This window comes from Anastrepha obliqua, chromosome 4, assembly GCF_027943255.1.
Source record: "Anastrepha obliqua isolate idAnaObli1 chromosome 4, idAnaObli1_1.0, whole genome shotgun sequence".
Lineage (NCBI taxonomy): Eukaryota > Metazoa > Arthropoda > Insecta > Diptera > Tephritidae > Anastrepha > Anastrepha obliqua.
In genome coordinates this window covers 108,224,569-108,246,711 of record NC_072895.1, presented here as the reverse complement: position 1 = coordinate 108,246,711, position 22,143 = coordinate 108,224,569, and the positions used below count along the sequence as shown (strand labels likewise).

Genomic DNA, 22,143 nt, shown 5'->3' with positions numbered 1-22,143 from the left:
GTAAGGACAAACAATTTTTTGAGCAGGGAATTAAAAATTTGCCTAAATGTTGGGAAGGCATTGTAAATAATGAAGGAAAATATATTATTGATTAATAAATACTTTGAATATCTTTTTTATTAATTTTAAAACCACCTTTAAAAAACGCACGAACTTATGGACTGACCATATAGTTCGTTTGCTTGATATGGAATTGCTCTCATATAAAGTATAATCTTTTACTCACCCTCATACTGCGACTCATTTTTGTACTGCTTTTGTTTTATAAAAATTCTATCTTTTTTGCTATTTATTAATTGCAGCAGTCGGTATATCATTTTGAAATTTAATGTCTGGCAAAAATTGTTAAAAAAAAAGTGGACTCTCTCTTTCAACTTGCCTCTGAATTTTTTTTGCTTTGTCTAATATCTGGCCACTTGTGAATTGACTTCGTGTGGTACTCTTTCCAAAATTATGCAGATAAGCTCGATGGATGTAATATTTGTCACTCTCTATACTTTTCGTGAGATTTGGGCCAGCTGCATTTTGTCTTTGAACCTCACCTTGTATTCCTTGTAGCTGGGCTAGTTGGGAACTGCAGCTGACCTTGTCTAAGATTTCGTCGCAGCAGATTGGAAAATACTTTCTTCCTAAAATTACTAAAAAGCAGGTAGAGTTTACATTGGATTATCTCTTTTGAACTTAGCTTATCTTCCTTGAACTTATGTTTGCCTTCTTTATAGCTTTACCACTTCTGAATTGTGGTAGACTTCATGTAGGGCTCGGTAAACTATTTTAGGATATAATTTCATATCAAAATCGTCTCTGAAATCTGTTGTGTAATACTCGATTCTCTATTTCAACTTCAGCTTTGAACTGCAACAACAAATGTTGTACTCGCATGACTGCGTACGACTCCAATTTCTATTTGATTTTCGGCTGATTCATGCCCATATCGTCTGAAATAACCTTTTAAGTTTCTATGTAGTGCCCGCTTTTTTCTGAGCCTCTACACTTCTTCTACTAAACTTCATATTTTTTATTTACATTTTTATATAATTTTTTTCTAAATTGTGTTCATTAACGTTTTTATGCAAGCCATGTAATGAAATATGCAGCTAAACACAATCACTTGCATTATATATTTGTAATACGCAAATAGTTTGCTATGTAATTGAGCTTAGCACGTAATACCCAACTGCATAAGCTGTTCATGTTAAATCGGGAAAATAGGAAAACCTATTCAGGTCGATGCAAAATGTAGGGAATGCTTTCAAAAAGTGAGTAATTAATGCTAATCACAACAGTGGGAGTTGTTATAAATCGAATAAAATTGCTCAAAGCTTAAATACTAGGAAAATATTTCACCATCTACTTCACGCAACCCCGCCGTAGGCCTTCTCACGTAACTTCCTCCTTTGAAAATGAGCGAGTAATTCCGATTTGAATTTACTTAACTTTTTTGTATCTAAAAATCAGTAAACCAAAGCCGGATTTTGCGCATTAATCTTTGTGCAGAAAAAGAGAATAGTTAAAAATATCCGACAGAGTATTTCTTTTCGCTTTTTTGGGGGGTTTTCTTTGGTTAGTCGCCAATCAATCACTTCACCTTTTCTCGCACATAAATAAGTCACTAAATTTGCAAATCAAAAGCGGCTCTAGGCTGAGTGATTTGTTTATTTTTTATTCCTTTGATATACCGGTATACAACCTGATTGATTAAATGCCTATCTACCTGACTGCCTGCTTGACTGACTCACTAACTAACCTTGGCTGGCTGAATTGGCCAATGTATGCCAGATTTTTCACCCAGCTAAAAATAACAATCAAGAGAATCGATAATTTGTTGCCGGATTTGGGATTGTGTCCTTCAATGAATTTGAGTGTGTGTTTTTTAATGGTTCGATGCGCTTTGGAAAACAGGAAATGATTCAAATTCAGGAGAGTTGCCTTTTTCCAGAAACTTAGGTACATATATTTTTGATTTATTTCGCCAAATAAATTTACTTTTCGTTTGAGTTTTTCTATCTTTTTTATGGTTATGTATTTCTATTTACACCATTTGCTTGTATTGTGCTTTATTCACGCATGAGCCTATGAAATATTGCCCTTTCGTCCACATCCTATTATTTTCACACTAAGCATTGTGAATACTTTAGGAACTCTTTCGACTGTGAAATGTGACACCTTTTTGAAAAGAAAGTTAAATTTCTTAGGCAAACACACAACAAAAGCTTTTACTACAAATTCGTTCTTGCTATGCTGTTATTATTCAACCTTTTTGTTGCTTTTACTGGGCTTGGTAAAGCTGCCATTGCTATGCATATTTACGCGCGGCGTATCGGTAAGTAAATTGCAGGTTCTGGGCTTAACTTCGACTTCGTTTAGGTGAAAAATTAAAAGTATAGAAAGAGTTTTTCTAGTAGCTGTAAACTTTAGAGTGTATTACTGTTGTTAAAACACATTAATGCTATTATATACAATTCGATGTAGTATAGGAAGTATACTTTTTCAGATTTTTTGGACTTTTTTCAGATTGTTACGATAATCATTTTATATCTTGCATGAATTCTTCATACAATACGGGCCCAAAATAGCCCATACGTAGACTTTTCGCTCAGGCCCGGTTCTGTAGTATATTTTTGCAGAGCAAAAAAAAGCTTATTAGTTGTGGGATTAATCAAATCATGGACTTTTTTCATACATGTAAACCAGCAAATATCCGGCATGTGCTAGAGAACTTACTGAGGCAATAAAAGGCGAATGCATGGCTGTTTGTTGTGGGGTTTTGCGTAACTATTTCTTATATATTTTAAGCACTGCATGAGAAAGAGGTGGACTCAATTTAGCACTTCCTATTGGAATGCCTTGCACTTTGCTGTGATTTATACAAAAGAGTAGTGAGCTGCCATATAGCAAATCAGCAGATATAGAAATCGTAGAACATTTCCTTGTTTATTTCCCGCTAAGGTAAACTTGGCACACAGCACAAATAATATTTTTTGAAAAGAAAAACAAAAAAAAATGTCACGTATTTTGAAAATATTAATAGCAATAAATAGGAAATAAATATACATTTGATTAATGTTGTATATCATCAACAGATATCTGCATTCTATAAGACAGCGAAGCCGCCCTACCGGCCCTGGATGCATTCCAAATAACATTAAGGAGTGTCGTACATTGTCGCCAATCTCTTAATGAGATGGCCAAATAATGTTGTATTATCTTATGCTGGCCTCTACCTTCATGTCACCATCATGTGTCTTTTTAAGGTTGGAAAGAAAAACACCAATTCAGCTCGTCCAAGAGCCATCTATAAAATATTGAATTTATTTATTAGAAAGGATATTTCACTGGAAATATTCCTTTAATACTAAAATCAAAGCCACTCTTAAATGTAACCAAATATTTGTAAAATGTCTTCTAAGAATTGCAAAAATAGACAGAATACAAAATAAAGTTTTTAAATAAAAAAAAAACATATATTATGCTGGGGTCCAGGCCACAGAGATATACCAGGAAACGGGGAACTTGCAAGAGAAGGTACCTATATGCCAAACATAAATAATTTTATGGGGGTACCTCTCGCAACTTGCAAGCTTCTTATTGAGGACGCACTAATCAGTTATGTAAATTAAAGATGGACTAGTGCCAATGCCTGCGAAACTGCTAGGCAAGCATGGCCAAGGCTAAATCTATGTCTGTCCAAGAATGTTATAAAATTGAGTACAGTTCAAATTAGGACCTTTGTAGGGGCGCTCACAGGACATTGTGTCATAAGAAATTACGCAAGGAGATTAGGCGTTTATATGCATGATTTCTGTCGCAGCTGCAGGAATGACGAGGAGTTGGAAACAAATCAACACCTTTTTGCGCTTGCCCGGCTCTATCAAGAAGCAGGAACCGATATTTAAGATCCTACTTCTTAATAAATATAGATAATCAATACCCTTCAGGTATCAACAACCTTTTACGCTGTGTCCAAAGCTCAAGATGGTTCAATATGGAAGGGGAAATGTAGCCCAGCCCCTGCGGCTCACAACGGACACATTTTGTGGTCTAAGTGGCATCGCTGTCTCTATATGTGATGCGGTTGCCAAACCTAACCGAACCTAATGTTGTGCTTGTGCACTACGGCTGCCATGAGTACAACCTCTGGCGATGCCCCAATTGTATGCTTGACTTGCTCCCCTTGGATCTTAAGATACAACAGGAAGCAATAAAAGCAATTTGTAGGGTAAATAAAAATGGTTTCAGGCAGGATGATGGAACTTCGGGATACAGAGAAATCTTTAAGCTAATATATGAGTAGAATCTAGAATTTGATGTCAAACTTTGCTCATGCAATGGAACAATTCAAAGTGCTTTCAAAGAGGTTTGACAGATATTTTCTTTACCTCTGGCTCCAAGAATGTAATAGGTTCTGGAGTCGGATGTTACATAAGCGATAAGAATAAGTATCATTACGCTATGGGAGGAATGTCAACTATTTTGCAAACGCAAAGTAGCAGAATGGATAATTGATGGACGATGGAGATTGTTCAAGAAAGTAAGAAGAAGCATAATTCTGTTGCAAGACGGAATAAGCTTGTACTTATATGAGTTGGCCAACTGTGGATCAGCGGTTACCCCACAGGGATCAGAGCCAATAATCGGAATCAGTTCTGCAGGAATCATGAAGTAGTTCAGCGATTATGTATATATACAACGGGTGGTTAAGTTTTAAGGGCCGGTGTGAATTTTGAATAAAATATAATTTTTTTAAGAAATTTTTCTCATTCCTCTTTACTATGATAATATTGGTGTGGCTCAATTACGTATAGAACAAAGTATTGGCCAAATGGCCACCGCGGTCTCGGCGGCACACATCCATCCGATGGTCCAAATTTTCGATGACGCTGAGGCCTAATTGAAGATCTATGCCGTTAATGTACCGAACTATCTCATCCTTTAGCTCTTGAATTGCTGCTGGTTTATCGACGTACACCTTTTCTTTCAAATAGCCTCACAGAAAGAAGTCCAACGGTGTCGTTGACGTTTAAGTGTGGTTCACATTCAACATCGGCCCTTGAAATTTAACCACCCTTATATATATATATTGCATGGCAGCAATACACTCGAAGGTATACCAGTGCCTGCCGAGGGCCGACCGCTATTAGAAAAAACTTTTTCTTAATTTTGGTATTTAACCGAGATTCAAACCAATGTTCTCAATGAGTTCCGAAGTCAGGAGCCAACTCATTCTGCTACGGTGGCTGCCAGCGATAATGTGTGCAATTTACGTAAGAAGCGATGGTTCGGTCTAGAACGCTGCAGGTCTCCAAAGAATTTTGTGACAAGCCCGAACAGAAAACATTCTTCAAAACTTGGTAAAAAAAGACGTTCGAATGAAATTTGGTATTTGTATAGGAGAGTTTGGAAAATTCTCACAGGTCTAGCTACCTCTATTTCACTATTCTATCCTATCTTTTTCCTTGTGTTACTTTTCTCCTTTCCTCCTTGACTATCTACCCTTTCACTTTCCAGAGCTTTAAGTACAATGGGATTTTTAGCCTGAGTGTTTTAGGAGTTATCAAATCCTTCGATGTCTCTTGGCTCGACTTTTCAGATTTCAAAATTTCAAACAATTAAATCCTGAAAACTTTGTGGGATAAATGAGTTTGCAGGAGAACTACCTGGCAGGGCATATTTCTATCGGACTGAATATAGAGTAATATAGAAAAGCTGAAGGGGACATAGAGCGAATACAAATATATTCAAACATATTTTTTCAGGCATTTGAAAAGGATGTCTAATATGAGGACATTATTCCAAATAGTTCGTTAAATGTATCAAATATTTCAAATAAAAATGAGCGGCATTGCGGGAAAACTTAGCAATTCCACAATGGACCATAAACCCAACCAAAGCTATTAGAGTACTTCTAGGAATTGAGAGCTAAGGTATAAGTATGCCACATTTCATGTATTATTATAGAAAGATTAGAAAGAATATTAGAAAAAGGGACCCAAACCTTCTGAATTCCATGCTCTAATTTGTTCCCTTGATAATTATGTTTATATAGCGAAATATAATTAACTCAACCACTTTAAGGTTACTAGCATTAATCTCCATATATAAAATTTAGAGCAGAATTCCGGCCTCTGCCTGTCAATTCTGTATATTAAGCAAACAATTAAATTACTTTTTGTTAGAAATTGCGGTATTGTTTTCATTTTCATGACACTTTCAACTTAGGTCTTTGTTATAGGAGCTCCTATTGTTGTGGGTTGTACGTTTGTTCTTGTAGGTTTGACCAACTTTTTGTTGTTTCCATTGCTCATCCTTTTCATGCTAAATGAGTCAAAAGTTTTGTAAGGTAAATGCTTACATTAATTTTGGGTTAGCTACTTCTAATTATAAGTAAATGTTTCTATATATGCTTACACACTCATATCCGCTCTTTAAATATATTCTATGCTACCTAACTATTTCTGACCGAGAAGGTTTTTACTCTGCATTCAGTCATTAGAACTTGACCAAAAGTGCCTGATTATTTACAAAAGCCCGAAATTATATGAAAACTGTTGCTTCATTGTTGTAGACCAAAAATGACACGGCTATTTATACAACTACTGTAATTTTAGTTAGAAGCATGAAAAACATATTTTTGTAATAGGCAGTTTATGGCGGTATTTTTAATTTTTTATTTATTTACAGTCACGCACCTGAATTTGTGATAACTATTTTTATATACTGCGTTAAATAACTATAGCACTAAAAGTTAATAAAAAGTTTTAACTATTTTTATGGCTTCTATTTATTTATTTTTTTATAAAAATGTAGCCTATTCTGCCACTAAATTAAATTACAACTTACAATTTAAAAGAGAAAATCCAAAATCCAAGAAAATTTTAATAAAAGTTTTAGACAATTTTTTAATAAAAGTTTTACAAAAATTTTGGGTATACAGTTATATATATATATATATACATATATATATACTACTATAAATGGCGCGTACACCCTTTTTTGGGTGTTTGGCCGAGCTCCTCCTCCTATTTGTGGTGTGCGTCTTGATGTTGTTCCACAAATGGAGGGGCCTACAATTTCAAGCCGACTCCGAACCACAAATATTTTTATGAGGACCTTTTGCAGTTTTATAGCTTATGAAATTTTAGTCCCACAAAGGACAAGGGAAAAGAAAATCCAAAAATTGTAATCAAAATTTGAATAAAAGTTTTAATAAAAGTTTGTAAAAAAATGTCGGGTACACAGTTTTATAGTTTATGTAACTTTAATTCCACAAAGGGCAAGTTATAAGTGACCCAAGCCATTGCAGTTTTTTTGGTGGCGGTCTTATGCTCTTTTCCTTATAACGAATGCTCGAAATTTTGCTGCATGAAGCAAAACAAGCAACACCTCGACTGAAAAAATGAACTAAAACTCAATGAGCTATCGAACTACAAGCTTGAAAATTTTCTAAAAATTCTAAAAAAAAAAATGAAATAAAATAAAAGTAAGAATAAAATGTTATGAAAATATGCCAAATTTTTTAAGACGCGTGTGGAGTGAGAGAATGTGACGCCCAACGCGAAGTTCACTTTTCATTGTTTAAATTTTCTATAAAATACAATATTTTTGAGGTGTTCAATGGGTATGCCAATGGTTGCAGTTGCTTCAAAACTAATTAATTTTTTTGCAATCGCGAAGCGATACTTTAGACTTTCCGGATATTTTTCGAAGTGGAGATCTCAGAATAGAGCGATTTTTTCGTTATATCTATCAATCATTCGCTCTCTCAGTCTTGCTGTATGGTGCTGAGTCCAGGACATTGACGAACAGCGATGGGTGGTTATTAGAACTACGAGCTAAGTACATCGATGTAGTGAAGCCAATTAGAATTCAGCGGCTGCGCTGGCTTGGTCACGTTGAGCGAATGGACAATAACGCTCCTGCAAAGAAGGTGCTCTTTTCGAAAAGTACTGATGGAACTCGCCAGTAAGAGCGTTTGCTAGCGGCCAAGACCGACTATCGGTTGTAGTTGCCCGCTAAGTAACTAAGTAAGGTAGTCTCAGAAGCACATCTACTACACTCATCGCTTCCGGTAATGGTAGGACTACGCTTGAAGTCCTGTATCCTATTGTAAGTGAAATTACAAACGGGTGTTAATATTTAGGGAAGCTCGTTTTGTTGCGAATGGTGCTTTTTCTCATTAATAAATAATAGCTGGTCAAACACAAACCACTTCTACCTCAATATTTCGTAAATAATAAATACTTCTTGAACAAAATCGGCAGCAATTTGACTACTCTTAAATGAATTTTTGTAATAAAGGATTTTGAAGAATGTCATCAAAGATTTAAAAACTGAATTTCAGTGAAGTGATGAAAGCTCTATTGGAATTTTTAAACTAGGTTTATAGCAGATTATCCTAACTTTTTATAAAGCCAAAAAATAGTTGACTTCTTCTTCTTCTTAATTAGCGCTATAACCGCTTACGCGATTTTGGCCGAGTTTAACAAAGCGCGCCAGTCGTTTCTTTCTCGTGCTAACCGGCGCCAGTTGGACACACGAAGTGAAGCCAAGTCCTTCTCCAGCTGTACCGCATCGAATACTTTCAGAGCCGGAGCGTTTGACATGACCCAACCAACGTAGCCACTGGATCTTTATTCTCTGCGCTATGTCTATGTCATCGTAAAGCTCATATAGCTTTGCTATGCTGACTGCATCCCTCATGTAGATTATGCGTACGGCGAAATACGTTGGATAAATTGCAACCAAAATTTCAGTCATAACCTTGGCCATTCGAAAATCAAGACAAGAAGCATCGAGAGATTTGGTATTTTCTAAAACACGCAGACTAAGAAGCCCATTGTTTTTAAAGCTGAGGAAAGTGAAAGGATAGATAATCAAGGAGGAAAGTAGAGAATTAACAAAAGGAAAAAGACAGGATAGAACAGAGAAAAAGAGGTAGCTAGACCTGTGAAAATTTTCCAAATTCTTTGGATAATCTGAAAATATCCTCCAGGTTTTTAGAAACAATTTTACTCGTTCTCATGACATCAGAATGCAAAATTCGCAGCCTTGCTCCAGCAAATGCAGAATACTCACAGCGGGAATGCTCAAAGCAATCCGCTTTCTCTAAGCAAGACAGGCAAATCGTGTCCTCAATGATTCCAGTGGTATTCATATGCTGACCCCATAAATTGTGTCCTGTAATAATACCGACGAATAAGTCTTTTCTTCCAACTTTTCTGCCACCTTGGCCATTCACTTGCATTTTTTTCACCAGAGTAATTTCTTAAAAAATTTATATTACTTGTATTATCTTTTGCCATTATTTTGCATTATGTAGGTATTCACTGTGACATTCATCTATCGCATTGTCTGTTTACGTTTACACTTTCTACTGCAAAGCAAAATTTCACTACTTGCTTGGCTTCCCTATCAAACCGGTAATGGGCCTCGCACCTGTTATTTTACCGCAGGGTCAAGTGCTTCAATTACCAGACTGACTATGGTGTTGCCTATTTATTTTGCATCGTATATTTGTATTATATGTATGCATGTATGTAGATATGTGAATTATTTGCTTTGCATTCTCAACTCGGTGCATATTACTTTCTATGGCTTTGTTGTGTTGCACGCCACTTCAAATTTGTTTGGTTTCTATGTCATTTATCGGCTATTCGCTGCTAGGTGGCTATGCGCTGTCATTAACACAGACATCTGGTGGCATATGTACGTATGTGTGTGCATATGCAGTACAGGTATGTCACGTTTTTAATTTGCGGTTTTGAGCAACACAAATTGAAAGGAGAAATGAGAGTGAAACGAAGTGAAAAAATAGACGGACTTCCTATAACTTTTATTACTGACTAAAGACTGAAATATTTGTGAGCTTAATTTCTTTCAAGTCCATTCCAAAAGGTCTCTTACTCTTTTTTTTTCCATAAGCAAGTATCGCGAATACTTTCAGGGTTAGAGCAGTTGTTTTAGATGCACGAAATTACCTCAGAAATAATGGAGTCGTCCATGAGCGCTTACGGATGTAAGTATGAAGATAACGGTTTATTTTGAAGCATGTCGAGTCTATGCTTCATGCAGTAATCAGTGATTTAGTTGCCAGCGTTCAATTCAGTATGCCAGCAAATGCTTCCTAATGCCGAATGTCTATCCAAAGTGTGTAATATCGCCTGTTTTTTTAGTTGCATGAGAACTATCGATATCGATACTTATTGCTTGATAGCTGAAAATGCCGTACTGTTTGATATTCCCGTTCAATAAGGCTTGGCAACTCAACATTAATCGCTTAACGTCTGAACAACGCTTCCAAATTGTGGAAATTTACTTTGAAACAAAAAAATCTGTTCGCAAAGTTCGATCCTTATTTGTTTCGAAATGATGAAGGAGCTGCTGTTACACGAGCTGAATGGCGAGCTCTATTGAGCTTTCCTGATTGAATTATTACTTCCAAAATTTATCAGCTAAACATTGACGACATTTGTTTCCAATGAGATGGCACAACTTGCCCTACAGCAGGCTTAACAATCGAAGTTTTATAAAGTCAATTTTGTGAAAATTTTTTTTTTCCAGAAGTGGTTATGTTTACTGGTCCCAATGGGCGAACGTAATTAAAAATCAAAAAAATTTATTGTGATGTGGAATCAGCGGTATAAGGTTACAAAAATGTTGATGACTTTTCCGAGCGCGGCTTGAAGTGGGTGATGCCAAAAAAGCAGGATAAAGTGATCGTGCAACATTTTATCCGGACCCTTCTTTGTGACTACGCCAAGCACGTTCAGTTCTTGCTAAAAAGGGAATAGATGTGAGTATCAACACCATCGAACGTCGACTGAAGGAAGCGAACATATCCCACCGTCCCACATCATCAAAATCGCTGCTCTCAGAAAAACACATTGAGAAACAACAAAACAAGAAAATGACGTTACAGTATTGGACTGGCCTTCCCAATCTCCAGTAGCCAACCCCATTGAAAATGTTGGGGAGCTATGAAAACTCATCTTGCCCGAAGGCCAGTCCATTATTTAAAGCAATTCGTGCATAAAGTTCGCAAAATCTAGCGAAGCTGGTTCAAAGCATGAAGAAGATGACAGGCTATACTCGACAACAATGAAGACTACGCGGCTTATTGAGTAACTGCGACTCATACTTTTATACATACTTTCAAATGAAAAAATATTAAATATATATCTTTTATACTTCATGAATAATCGCTGTTCCTTTTTTCTGATACAGACTGTATGTCGGATATCATACTGAAAAAATAAATGCCATGAAATTATCTAACAGATTACAATATAAACTACTCCCCATGTGAATGACCAAAGAAAATGTGATACTTTGAAGCCACTCAAATTCCTGCAAAAATCTGGCAAGAGTTATTCAGCGATTATTCGATCATATTGGCCATAGAGATATTGGTAAAGGATATGGACGCGGTGTGCTGGACGAAAGAGTAAGAGACGAATGCGTAAGTAAAGTGTCTGAGAGAGGATTTGAGGAATCAAGTCTAATTATATGAGCTCCGCTAGTTTTGCTACTATCGGAAGTTTGGGAAAAGCCTAGATGAACTAAAAGGGTTCCCAATAAGAAGTTTGTTTTACAGTAGGGTCAAAATCTAATATTTATATCAATTATATCAATTTTAATACTTGATTTTTTCATCTACGAACATTAGTAACTTTAGAAGTTATTGAAATGAAATCAATTTCGTTCGAAAATTACATTAAGCTAATAAACTCTTCTGTGAGAATGTTAGTTTAGTGGCATTCTGTGGCTTCTATGAAAAAACAAATTCAGTCGAAATCTATTTGCATTTGTCTGGATGCACCAACAAGCGAAATTTTCGCATCAAATGCGATTTATTGAGAAGCCTTTAAAGAATACAGAATCAGCTGTGACTCTCAGAAACTTATGTCATTGGATAGCTCGCCATTAGGCAGTCAGTGTTGGAGCCTTATTTAGAAGTTTTCGTAGGAGCTGTAAGAAGAAAGCAAATTCCACTCAAGCTATCTTGTGGGAATGACGAAAATTCCAATGAAAATTTCCTGTGCAATCAAATTTCAGAAGATTGGGTGAGTTTAGCTTTTGCTGCACATATACACAAATATATATTTTTTTACATTCCTTCGTCTCCCCACAAGCTGCCCAAAAATCATTTATATATGTCGTTTATGCTATTTGTAGGTACCTTTATTTCAAAATTAAAAACATTCCACTCAGCGAAACATATAAGTACGCCCACAAAACCTCTAGTCATTACAGTCTACTAAAAGGCAAGTGCACATTGTGGTATACGTGAGTGTGTGTGTGTATGTGCCTTTACAAATAATGCTAAAGGCACTACCAACTGCCTGGTAGTGAATAACAGAACGGCGTAACATATCCTTGTGCAATTTTTCGATGTACATATCGTGCAGTTGAGTGTGTGGGTGGATTGGAAAATAGAAAAAGAAAAATCGATGTACATGTGAAATATCGGGCAAGCGAGCAAAGCAGTAGAGCAGGGAATCCAAAACAGGAACAAAAAAAAAAAAACGCAAAACAGAAAATTGGTAAAAACCCACAATGGTGGTGACGAAGGGCGGCGACAAAAAAGGCAAAAAAGCGAATATACGGGAAATATGTAGTAATCGATATTAGGAATTTACGAAACAAAACACAGAAATAGATATGGAGGAGGCACATGTGTAGTTATTTGTATGTATGTGTGCAATGAATGTAAAAGAATTAGCGCCTTTACGAACTGAGCTTGCAATGGAGAGCACAGTGGAATGGTTGAAATATATCGATACCTAAAAGTGTAAGCTTTTATGGTTTTGAAATTTTCTCAGCATTTTAGGCACTGTATATTTTGAGTATCGTGCAAGCCGGGTTATTGGAATAATTGTAAGTTTAGCTTAGCAATATCGCAATATTAAAATATTGATTTTTCGTAGAGTTATCGATTTCGATATGTTTAATCGAAAATTATGTGAAATACCGTATTACTCGTATACACATAAATGCTTATTGAATTTTTTTTTCTAGTACATAAATAATTTTCCAAATCTTACGGTTATCAATTATATGGTAAAAAATTCATACAAAATTTATTAGACCTCACTAAAATGTGTCAATATATTATATTAAAATTTCGATTTTTGTAGAATTGTCAACATCTCTATTTCTCATCCCTAGCATCTCGAATATCACTTAAAATACGCTCTTACCCCAAAGTAATGGGTGTAGTAAAAATCTTACGATATATTATATAAGAATATCGTTATTATTTCAAATTATCGAAATAGATTATTTTTATCAAATATTTAATGCAAATTACGCCGAAATTATTAGTTTGTGATCATTATGAAAGTATATCGATATACCAAAATATCGATTTCTTTCAAGAATTATCGAAATCGATTATTTTTATTAAACATTAAATGCGAATTAGGCCGAAATTACAAGTTTATAGTCATAGTAGAAGTATACCAATATACCAAAATATCGATTTCTTTCAAGAATTATCGAAATCAATATATTGAATCTTGTATACGGCTATAGCAAAATTCATTAAGACATATCGATATTTTTCGTCTTAGTTATTTGAAATAAAGCAGAATCTACTCTGGCACCAGAATTTCGTTGAATTTATAAGAATATTCTGATAAACAGAAATATCGATATATGTTTATGAATTATCCATATTCGTGTTCAAATATTTACACACCTGAAATATAACGAATGTCACTATTCCCTTACTAGAAATTAGCAATTCACTAAAATATATCGCTATAGCAAAATATCGATAATTTGCATAAAATAATCGATATTTATATTGTATTATTGTCTCAAAAATGTCAAATACTTAGCGCGCATATTAAGTTTTGTCTAAAGTATATCGGTAAATTTATGTATAGATATTTTTTTTTAAACTATCAATGGGAAATAAAAGCAAATAATTTCTTATGTACCAGGCAGCATCGAGCATCATATTTTACTTGTAAGATGTCCATTTGAGTCTACAATCTGTGTCACAAGAAAGGAACCGCGATTATTCATGAAGTAAAAAAGATATATATTTAAAAATTTTTTACTTGAAAGTATGTATAAAACTATGAGTCGCAATTACTCAATAAGCCGTGTAGTCTTCATCGTTGTTGAGTATAGCCTGGAAGCCTCTTCGTGCCTTCAACCAGTTTTTCTGCGTAGCTCGTCTACAAACAGGACTAGATTTTGCGAACTTTATGCACGAATTGCTTTAAATAATGGACTGGCCTGCCGGCAAGATGCTTGTTCATAATTCTCCCCACATTTTCAATGGGGTTGACGTTCCCTTTTTAGCAAGAACTGATAGTGCTTGGCGTAATCACAAAGAAGGGTCCGGCTTAAAATGTTGCACGATCACTTTATCCTGCTTTTTTGGCTTTTGGCGTCACTCGCTTCAAGCCGCGCTCGAAAAAGTCGTCCAACATTTTTGTACACCTTATACCGCTGATTCCACATCACAACAAATTTTTTTGATTTGTAATTACTTTTGCAGCCGCGGCGTAAGATAATTTCGGCCCTTTCGAATGGGTGCATAAAAATACCACCTCGAAACGCTTCCTGTACTTCTCACTCATTTTTGTTAGGTTGCGTTTACGGGCACTAACCTTAGTTAGCACTGTCGTCGTAGCCCTTGAGTGGGACTATTATGCAGAATAAAGCAGAACGAAATATATCTTGTAGTTACCTGGTTCTTTTCTTCCGACACAGACTGTGAATCTAATTTGAATCTAAAAATGCACTTCTCCCGATGTCTATCAAAAAAGTAAATATGTATAAACACCTACAGCGTTCTAGAGAATTAGTAGTGTAACCATTTATGCAATTTATGATAAATAATAAAATAGACTTAACTATTATGTTATGAAATCTTTTGGGGATCTTCTCTTGAGTCTGGTGAAGGTTATGGAAATCGGAATTATTTCTGTGACAGGAGGCTTTGCTTGCAATTGTAGTGGAGTGCTGTGTGATGTGACATTTATTCTTATTTCTTGAATTAAAGTGGGCACTATGAGATCACAATGCAATTGTACATTTGATAACAGACGTGTGAGTTCTTTATAAGATTTTTGACTGGAAGTTTTAAAGCCTTTCGATGTTAGAGTTAGCTGCAGTGCCCGAAAGTTGAATGCCATATGTCCATATCGGTGTCGAGATTGCCTCTTAAAGTGAGACCTTACTTTTTAGAGAAACAGCAGAGTTTCAATGTAGAAATCAGCCTTGTGTTTGATGAACAAAAGGGTTTTCCATGTAAGTTTGCTATCGAGATGCATGCCGAGATATTTTGGGACATTAAACAGGGCACAATTTCCAACGAATTTTGCATAGTCCGTAGCGCACACACTGTACATTAATCCATAAACCATCATTTCGTTGATCGTTGATCGCACTGTTAACATGCGAAACAAAAAACCAGATAACGCGAGTGCTCTTGCAGTTATTTATATGTGCATTAAGAAAAAAAACGAAAAAAAGAAAAAACGTGTTTTGAATGATTCACTTTTTATTTGCCATAATGATGGCTCATTATTGAAACACTATAAACTCTTCCAAAATTTTTTATTAATATTTATATTTATTCCGCTTGCTCTTATTTCAACCACTGTCAGTAAAAAAATGAGAAAATCCCCAAACTGCGCCATTAGCAACAAATCCTAGGAAAATGAAAATTTTTAATTACTTTGGATTTGTGCTCGTATTCCGCCATACACAAGGGACTTTCTCCGAACTGGCATAAATAGCTAGGAGTTGTGCCCTGTTTATGGCCAGCTTAACGGGCGAGCAAGTTTTTCGATTTAGTGTAAAAGTGACTTGGGAAGATTTTGCTTGGTTTGGCTTAATACGCCACTCTTTCAATGAAACCAGTGTTATTTTTTCAAATCCTTTCTAGAGCTGTTGGGAGGCCACATAGGGGTGGGTGCTATGGCAGTGTCATACGCGAATGTTCCAAATGTTGTTTCTTCAGAAGATCAGGTTTCAGGATCAAGTTTTCGTTTTTTTTTGTTCTGTTCCTGTGTCCTCAAATTTCTCTGAGAAATGTCGGCATATCGATTTATACAATTCCAACATTTATTTTTATTTTTAAATCGTTTATATGCTTAGTACAATATAATATGTATATAATATAGTATAATATTGGCGGCCTAGTTAGTCTAGCATAAGTGCACTAGCCTGCCATCCCAGAGGTTGTGGGTTCGATTCCCACATAAAGCACGGATCTCGCACTTTTCCAATCTTGCCTACTCTCTTAGTTTCTAAAAAAAAAAACAAAATTCATTCCTCAACCCCAAAAACATTATCCAATCAAAAAACAAAGAAACATACACAGTTACACATTGCATCAGTGGCGCCAGCAAGAGGAAGCGGGCAATAGCGGTAAGAGTGCAGATACACCAAATTTAGCGAAGTCCTCAACCATCTGTGCGATCCTTCTGCCAGAAATATGTGAAACACGGATGGCGCTCTAAACAGTTAGAAGGCATTTTTCCTATGCAACGACTGGTGGGCATTCCAACTATTTAGGACTGGTAGCGGCAGGCTTATCACCTACTCTGCCAGAAAGCAAAATAGATTAACGAAACCAACGCAAGACTGAGTCTTGTCGAGGCCCTATGCTCCCGAGTGGAGTGAACAAGGAACAACAACAAAAATGCTTAGTATCTATTTCTATTTTTCCACTGGCTTATCTCCACTTTTTACTTATTTGCGCTCTTGAAATTACCAGGTACTGAAATGCTTTGAAAGTTATATCTATATGTGGCGCGTAAACCCTTTCTGGGTGTTTGGCCGAGCTCGTGCCCCTATTTGTGCTGTGCCTCTTGCTCTTGTTCCACAAATGGAGGGACCTGCAGTTTGTAGTCGACTCCGAACGGCAAATATTTTTATGAGGAGCTTCTTCATGGCAGAAATACACTCGGAGGTTTGCCATTACCTACCGAGGGGCGACCGTTATTAAAAAAAACTTTTTTTTAATTTTGGTGTTTTACCGAGATTCGAACCTATGTTCTCTCTGCGAATTCCGAATGGTACTCACGCACCAACCCATTCGACTGCAGCGGCCGCCGAAGATATCCATTCAAATATGTCTACACTTTCGTTAATTAAAATAATTTTCGATTTTTTTCTATAAATGTATTTTTTTATAAAAGTTTTTTTGTTTGTCAAGCGTATACGATGCTACTTATTTCCCCCACTTGCATATTTGCATATTTTCACATTCTGGGAATTCTAATATGCTTGGAAATGTGTGTTAAAAATGTCCACATTACTTTGAAAATTTATCGATATACTATATATTTATTGATATTTTTTTATAATTATGGGTATATTTCTAAAAGCAGCAGGTAGTTTTATATATATGTGAAAAATAATCGATACATTTTTGAGCACTGTTAGCGATATCTCATCGATAACTACAGGTACTTCCCCACAAGTATAAATTGTTTTCTTCTCCACATATATAGACTTTTTTAAAATATTTATTTTATTAATTTTTCCTCATTTTGTCAACTATGTAAGAAAACTATTTGTTACAGCGCATTAAACTTTGAACTTTTTATGTGCTGCAAATTTTGAGTGGAAATACTTAAAATTTTTTGCGTTAATGTTAAAACTGGCAACATGCATGACGAAACAAATTTCGCACGTGCGCTGTTTCGCAGTTTTGAGGTAGGGTGTAGGTGAATGATCAAATGAATTATTTTCACGCTGTGAAGAGAACGCGTGGGAGCACTTAGATTACACACTGTGAAAGGTACACACACACACTGGCTCCCACACGTTACTATTCTGTAGATGGGAAGGTGTGCGCATCTGTGTATTTTATTCGTCAAAAACATCATTCACTTTGACACAATTCCGCGAGACATCCGTCATTCACCATTTTCTCACCTTACGCGCACACGCACACTTTTTTCATGATTGCTTTCTGCGCTATTCGTATTTCCACTTTACCTTTTAAATAGAGCCAATAAAGGCACAAAATGCGAAAAGTAACAATAACAAAAGGAAATAACAATTAACACCAGCGAAGCAAAAGTGGGCGACAGTAAATATGTGACTGACTCACTTTACACAATACTTAGCCAGACTGATAGGCAGCCGCCCTGTTCATCATGCAACGACTACTACCACCAGCTGGGCGTGAAAATTGAATTGTGTATATTTATTTGAATGACGGGTTACAGTGTCGATTTACCCTAAACTTTTGGAGCGATGAAATATGGTGGTGGTGTGTGTGTGGGCTGGCGGAACAGAAAGATAGACAACAATGTACCATAGCTGGCAAGACCACAAGCTAGCGTATCATCTTTTGTTTGACGAGGTGATACGTATTGTCGACCGCAGTAGTTTTAAACCAATTTACAATATTAGTTTACAACATTGCTGGTGGTTGACATTCAATAACAAAACCAAATACATAAGCACGTGCAAAAGCACACGGATAGCGCAGGCAGTGCAGGCCTATCTAAGTTTTTTTATATATATTTTTTCTATTTATTTTTATGGTTTTATGGCTTTCAAACCATCAGCAAGCGAGCGTTGGTTTTCTGCTTTAGCTACCGCAAAGTCTTACAGCATTTTTTATAATACTGAAATAACATAATATTATTAAAGGCCAACGGCTGCGCAGTGAGCTGCGGCAGCAGCGCCTACATAACGAATAAAAGAGGAAATGTTGAAGACACTGAAGGGCAAGACGTTAAAGGTGAAGGGATATTAAGTGCAAACCGCGGCTTTTTCACCTAATCTTCTGTTTGTTTGTTTGTGGGCGCTCAATGCTTTCAAGAGTTCTGGCCGTGGGCGAAATTTAAACCTATCCAAGTCGTATAGTAAATCGATAAACCTGGAGATGTAATCGGGCGCTTGCCTAAGGCTATCCACACGATAACGCTGAGTATTACCTTTAATACTTCTTTTAACCTAGGACTAAGACTCAGATCGTTTGACTACTGTTTTAGTATTCGTAGAGTTTATGTTAGAATGTAGACAACTGTAATGAGACTTAAATTATGACTTTGAATCAACCTAGGTATGAAGTAATAATAAAAAAATAAGTCTGGATGCAAATATCATTAAAGTAGCGATATTTTTGAAAATATTTCAAATGGGTTTTTTCAGTTACTTATTTTTTTTTACCTCTCGGTTAAAGCACCTTTAAGCAATATTAGAAATCTTTAGATTCCGCGCTATTTTACTCCCAAGCCCATGACTGTGAAATATGTAAAGATTACGCGTCTGTGTTCCATTCCTCTAGACCAGATTTCTTCTCAAAATATTGCGTTTTTAAATTTACATTGTCTCTCAAACGACTTACTGATTATTTTTGAATGAAAACGGAAGCTTCAGAAAATGGAAAATATGTGTATTATTTTAGGAATTAATTCTCGTAATTTTTTAAAACCACTGAAGCCTGATCTTTATATTTATATTTGACGCTAACACCGTTGTTCCGTGGTTGGTCAAGCTCTTTCTCCTATTTGTGGTGTGCGCCTTAATGTTTTCCCACAAATTGAGGGGCCTACAATTTTAAGTCGACTTCGAATGGCAGTTAGTTTTTTAAGAGAAGCTTTTTTATGGCAGAAATACAATTGAAGGAGGTTTGCCATTGCCTACAGAGGAGTGGCCATTAGGAAAAATGACTATTAGAAACAGATGTGTCTCTCAAATAGGGTTTCAAGTCAAGAGATTTGAACCTGTGCACTTCCGAATGGTAGTGTCAGCACCAACAAATTTAGCTACAACTACGGTAGCCACCAGCACTAAATTTATATTCGAATTTCCATCCGTTAAAGTAAATTTGTCATATCTAAAGGAAATTTCGTACACATCGTATTCTTTATATGAAGTAAATTGCCACTTGAAATGGGCAAAGCCAGTCAAAAACCACACCGCCTTTACATACCAAGGGGGTTTTACTAGTTGCCAAAACGCCAATTTTTTATGATTAATAATAAAAATGTGTGAAAAGTTGTATTTTTTTATGTTATTTGCTCAGTTCGTTAAAAAACTAAAAAGTTTTAACCCCTCCAAAAATTTATTAAAGTGCTGCTCTTTACTAAGTTAAATTAAGTGAATGATTGTCCTCTACAGAAGACGGGTGCACTTAAACGACTACTTTAAGCTGTGAATTGTGCGACAAGCAACTAGAAGAGTTGTGAAAGGGCAAGAGTATGCGAATAAAGAAAAATCTGAACGATGGAGGATTTTAGATAATAGAAAAATTTCACAGGCCATTAGTATCGAGAACTAATGGTTTTCCAGGGGTGGCTCAAAGGAAACAGTAGAAATACGTTATGCCGGATAATTCCACCTCATTATCTTCCACATCGTAGATGGAGCTCCATTTTAAGCTGACTCTCACCTTATAGAGAGTTACGGCATTCTGACATGGACCTACTGCTTGTTAGTGTACTTGCCCATTGGTTACTTATCTGGCTTCAGGCCCACCTAGCTAAAAGTAGACCACAGGTAGCCTTACTTTCTCCTTGCACGAAGAAAGCACGTATTAATATGTCTGCCCAGCCAACTGGTTAGTCATGTAGCAGCTTGAGGTAACGAGATTTTCAGATGCAACTGTAAGAGCTTTGACTGCAATTTGCCTATAAGAATGCACTTATTACCTCTTTAAAGGATATAATATTAATGAGCAGCCAAATGAGTGCCTCCTTGTTAGTGGTTATCTCCTCTTTGAAAGTATAGCAATGATATGGAAGCCTAGATTTAAGATCCAGACGGAATATTCTTACACGAAAATATCCATCCAACTTTGAGGGTCTGGAGAACGTCTCAAAGCGGATTTCGCAGCTCTGTTTACATTCGCCAAAAGCGCATACATCCCACATGATGTCTACTTTCAGTATCCATGTCCTTTCAATTTGGTATCACTAGGAACCAAAATGTCTATGCGTGGCTTATTGCTAACCAGGCTACACTTTCCATTCAACTTAGAACCATACGTGCACGGTCTCACTGGGACCTACTTCCAGATGATGTGTGAATGCTGGGTGGTGGAATGGTGAGGTTCCACCCTATATGAAATAAGAGTAGAAAAGGGCACGATTAGGCTTAACGTAGGGTTTTTAGTGAAAAGTGACAGATTTATTCAACAACTGATGAGAAACCAGAGAATTAGTATTGAAGTCACCGAAAGTTGACCTTTTTATGAAATTTTTTCCAGTGAGTAAAGAAATGCGGCTTACTTGAACTTAAAGCGCCGCGGGTTATATAATTATATATTAACTTTTATTTGCGTTTCTGCTATACTTATTTTAGGAAGCGTTCAGTTATTGTATGCTATCTGTCGATAAGTGCTAGGTAGTACATGGCGTATGATGAACATACAACTACTTTTCAACCCAAATGAGTGTTCGAATATTTCCCGAATTGCTACACTGGTTTGATTTTACTTATTTATTTATATTTTTTTGTGCTAAGTAAGCAGTAGTTAATTTTTTTGAATTCAAGTTTCCTCTAAGCAATACCTTATTCCTTATTAAATTATATTTGAACAATTTCTACTAACAACTCACCATATGAAGTCCTTGCAATGCGAGCAAAATGTAGGCTGCTTGAAGAAACGCGGTATAAAGCAATGATCCTTGACCGCAAATACATTTTTCTTCTTTAGTGCGCCCTTACGCAGGCGAGACTTCATTTTATTCTCACTACCGCCGGCTTCCTCCTGCAGCAACTGCTGATCGCCATTGTTGTCTTGCGTCTCGGACATGATGGCAAATTGGTGTTTAGATGGTGTTAAAGGTGGTTGTTACTATTGTAGTTTTAAGTTTAAGTTTGAAGAGTTTGCTTTCCACTTAAAATTTAAAAAGTTGCTATACTAGAGTATGGGTTTTTTTATTGAATTTGTGAGTACGCGTAATGTCAGTTATTAATCCATTAAATTTGTTGCTGCGATAATCTGATTTCTTTCTCAAAATAGTGAGTTGAATTTTATGGCATTTCTTCTCTTTTTTTTTTTTTTTTTGTAATATTTTGTTTTCAACGCATAAATTTCTTGATTTTTTTAATTTTTTTTCAAATCTTTTTGTATATTTTCTTAAATTCTAAGCGTTATTTTTGCAACACCCAGATTTTTAGATAAAAAAAAAACTTTTTTTTCACTTCAAA

General features: G+C 35.9%; 1 protein-coding gene across 1 annotated transcript in view; it reads right to left on the bottom strand.

The window, feature by feature from the left end:
• LOC129244333 (protein kinase C, brain isozyme-like) overlaps positions 1–21,964 on the bottom strand; it is a 100,329-nt gene extending 78,365 nt beyond the window's left edge. Inside the window, exon 1 of the mRNA XM_054881953.1 lies at positions 21,549–21,964. Within this exon, the coding sequence (XP_054737928.1) occupies positions 21,549–21,745 (197 nt within the window). The 5' untranslated portion in view covers positions 21,746–21,964. The remainder of the gene's footprint in view (positions 1–21,548) is intronic.
• Between the last annotated feature and the right edge of the window lie 179 nt (positions 21,965–22,143).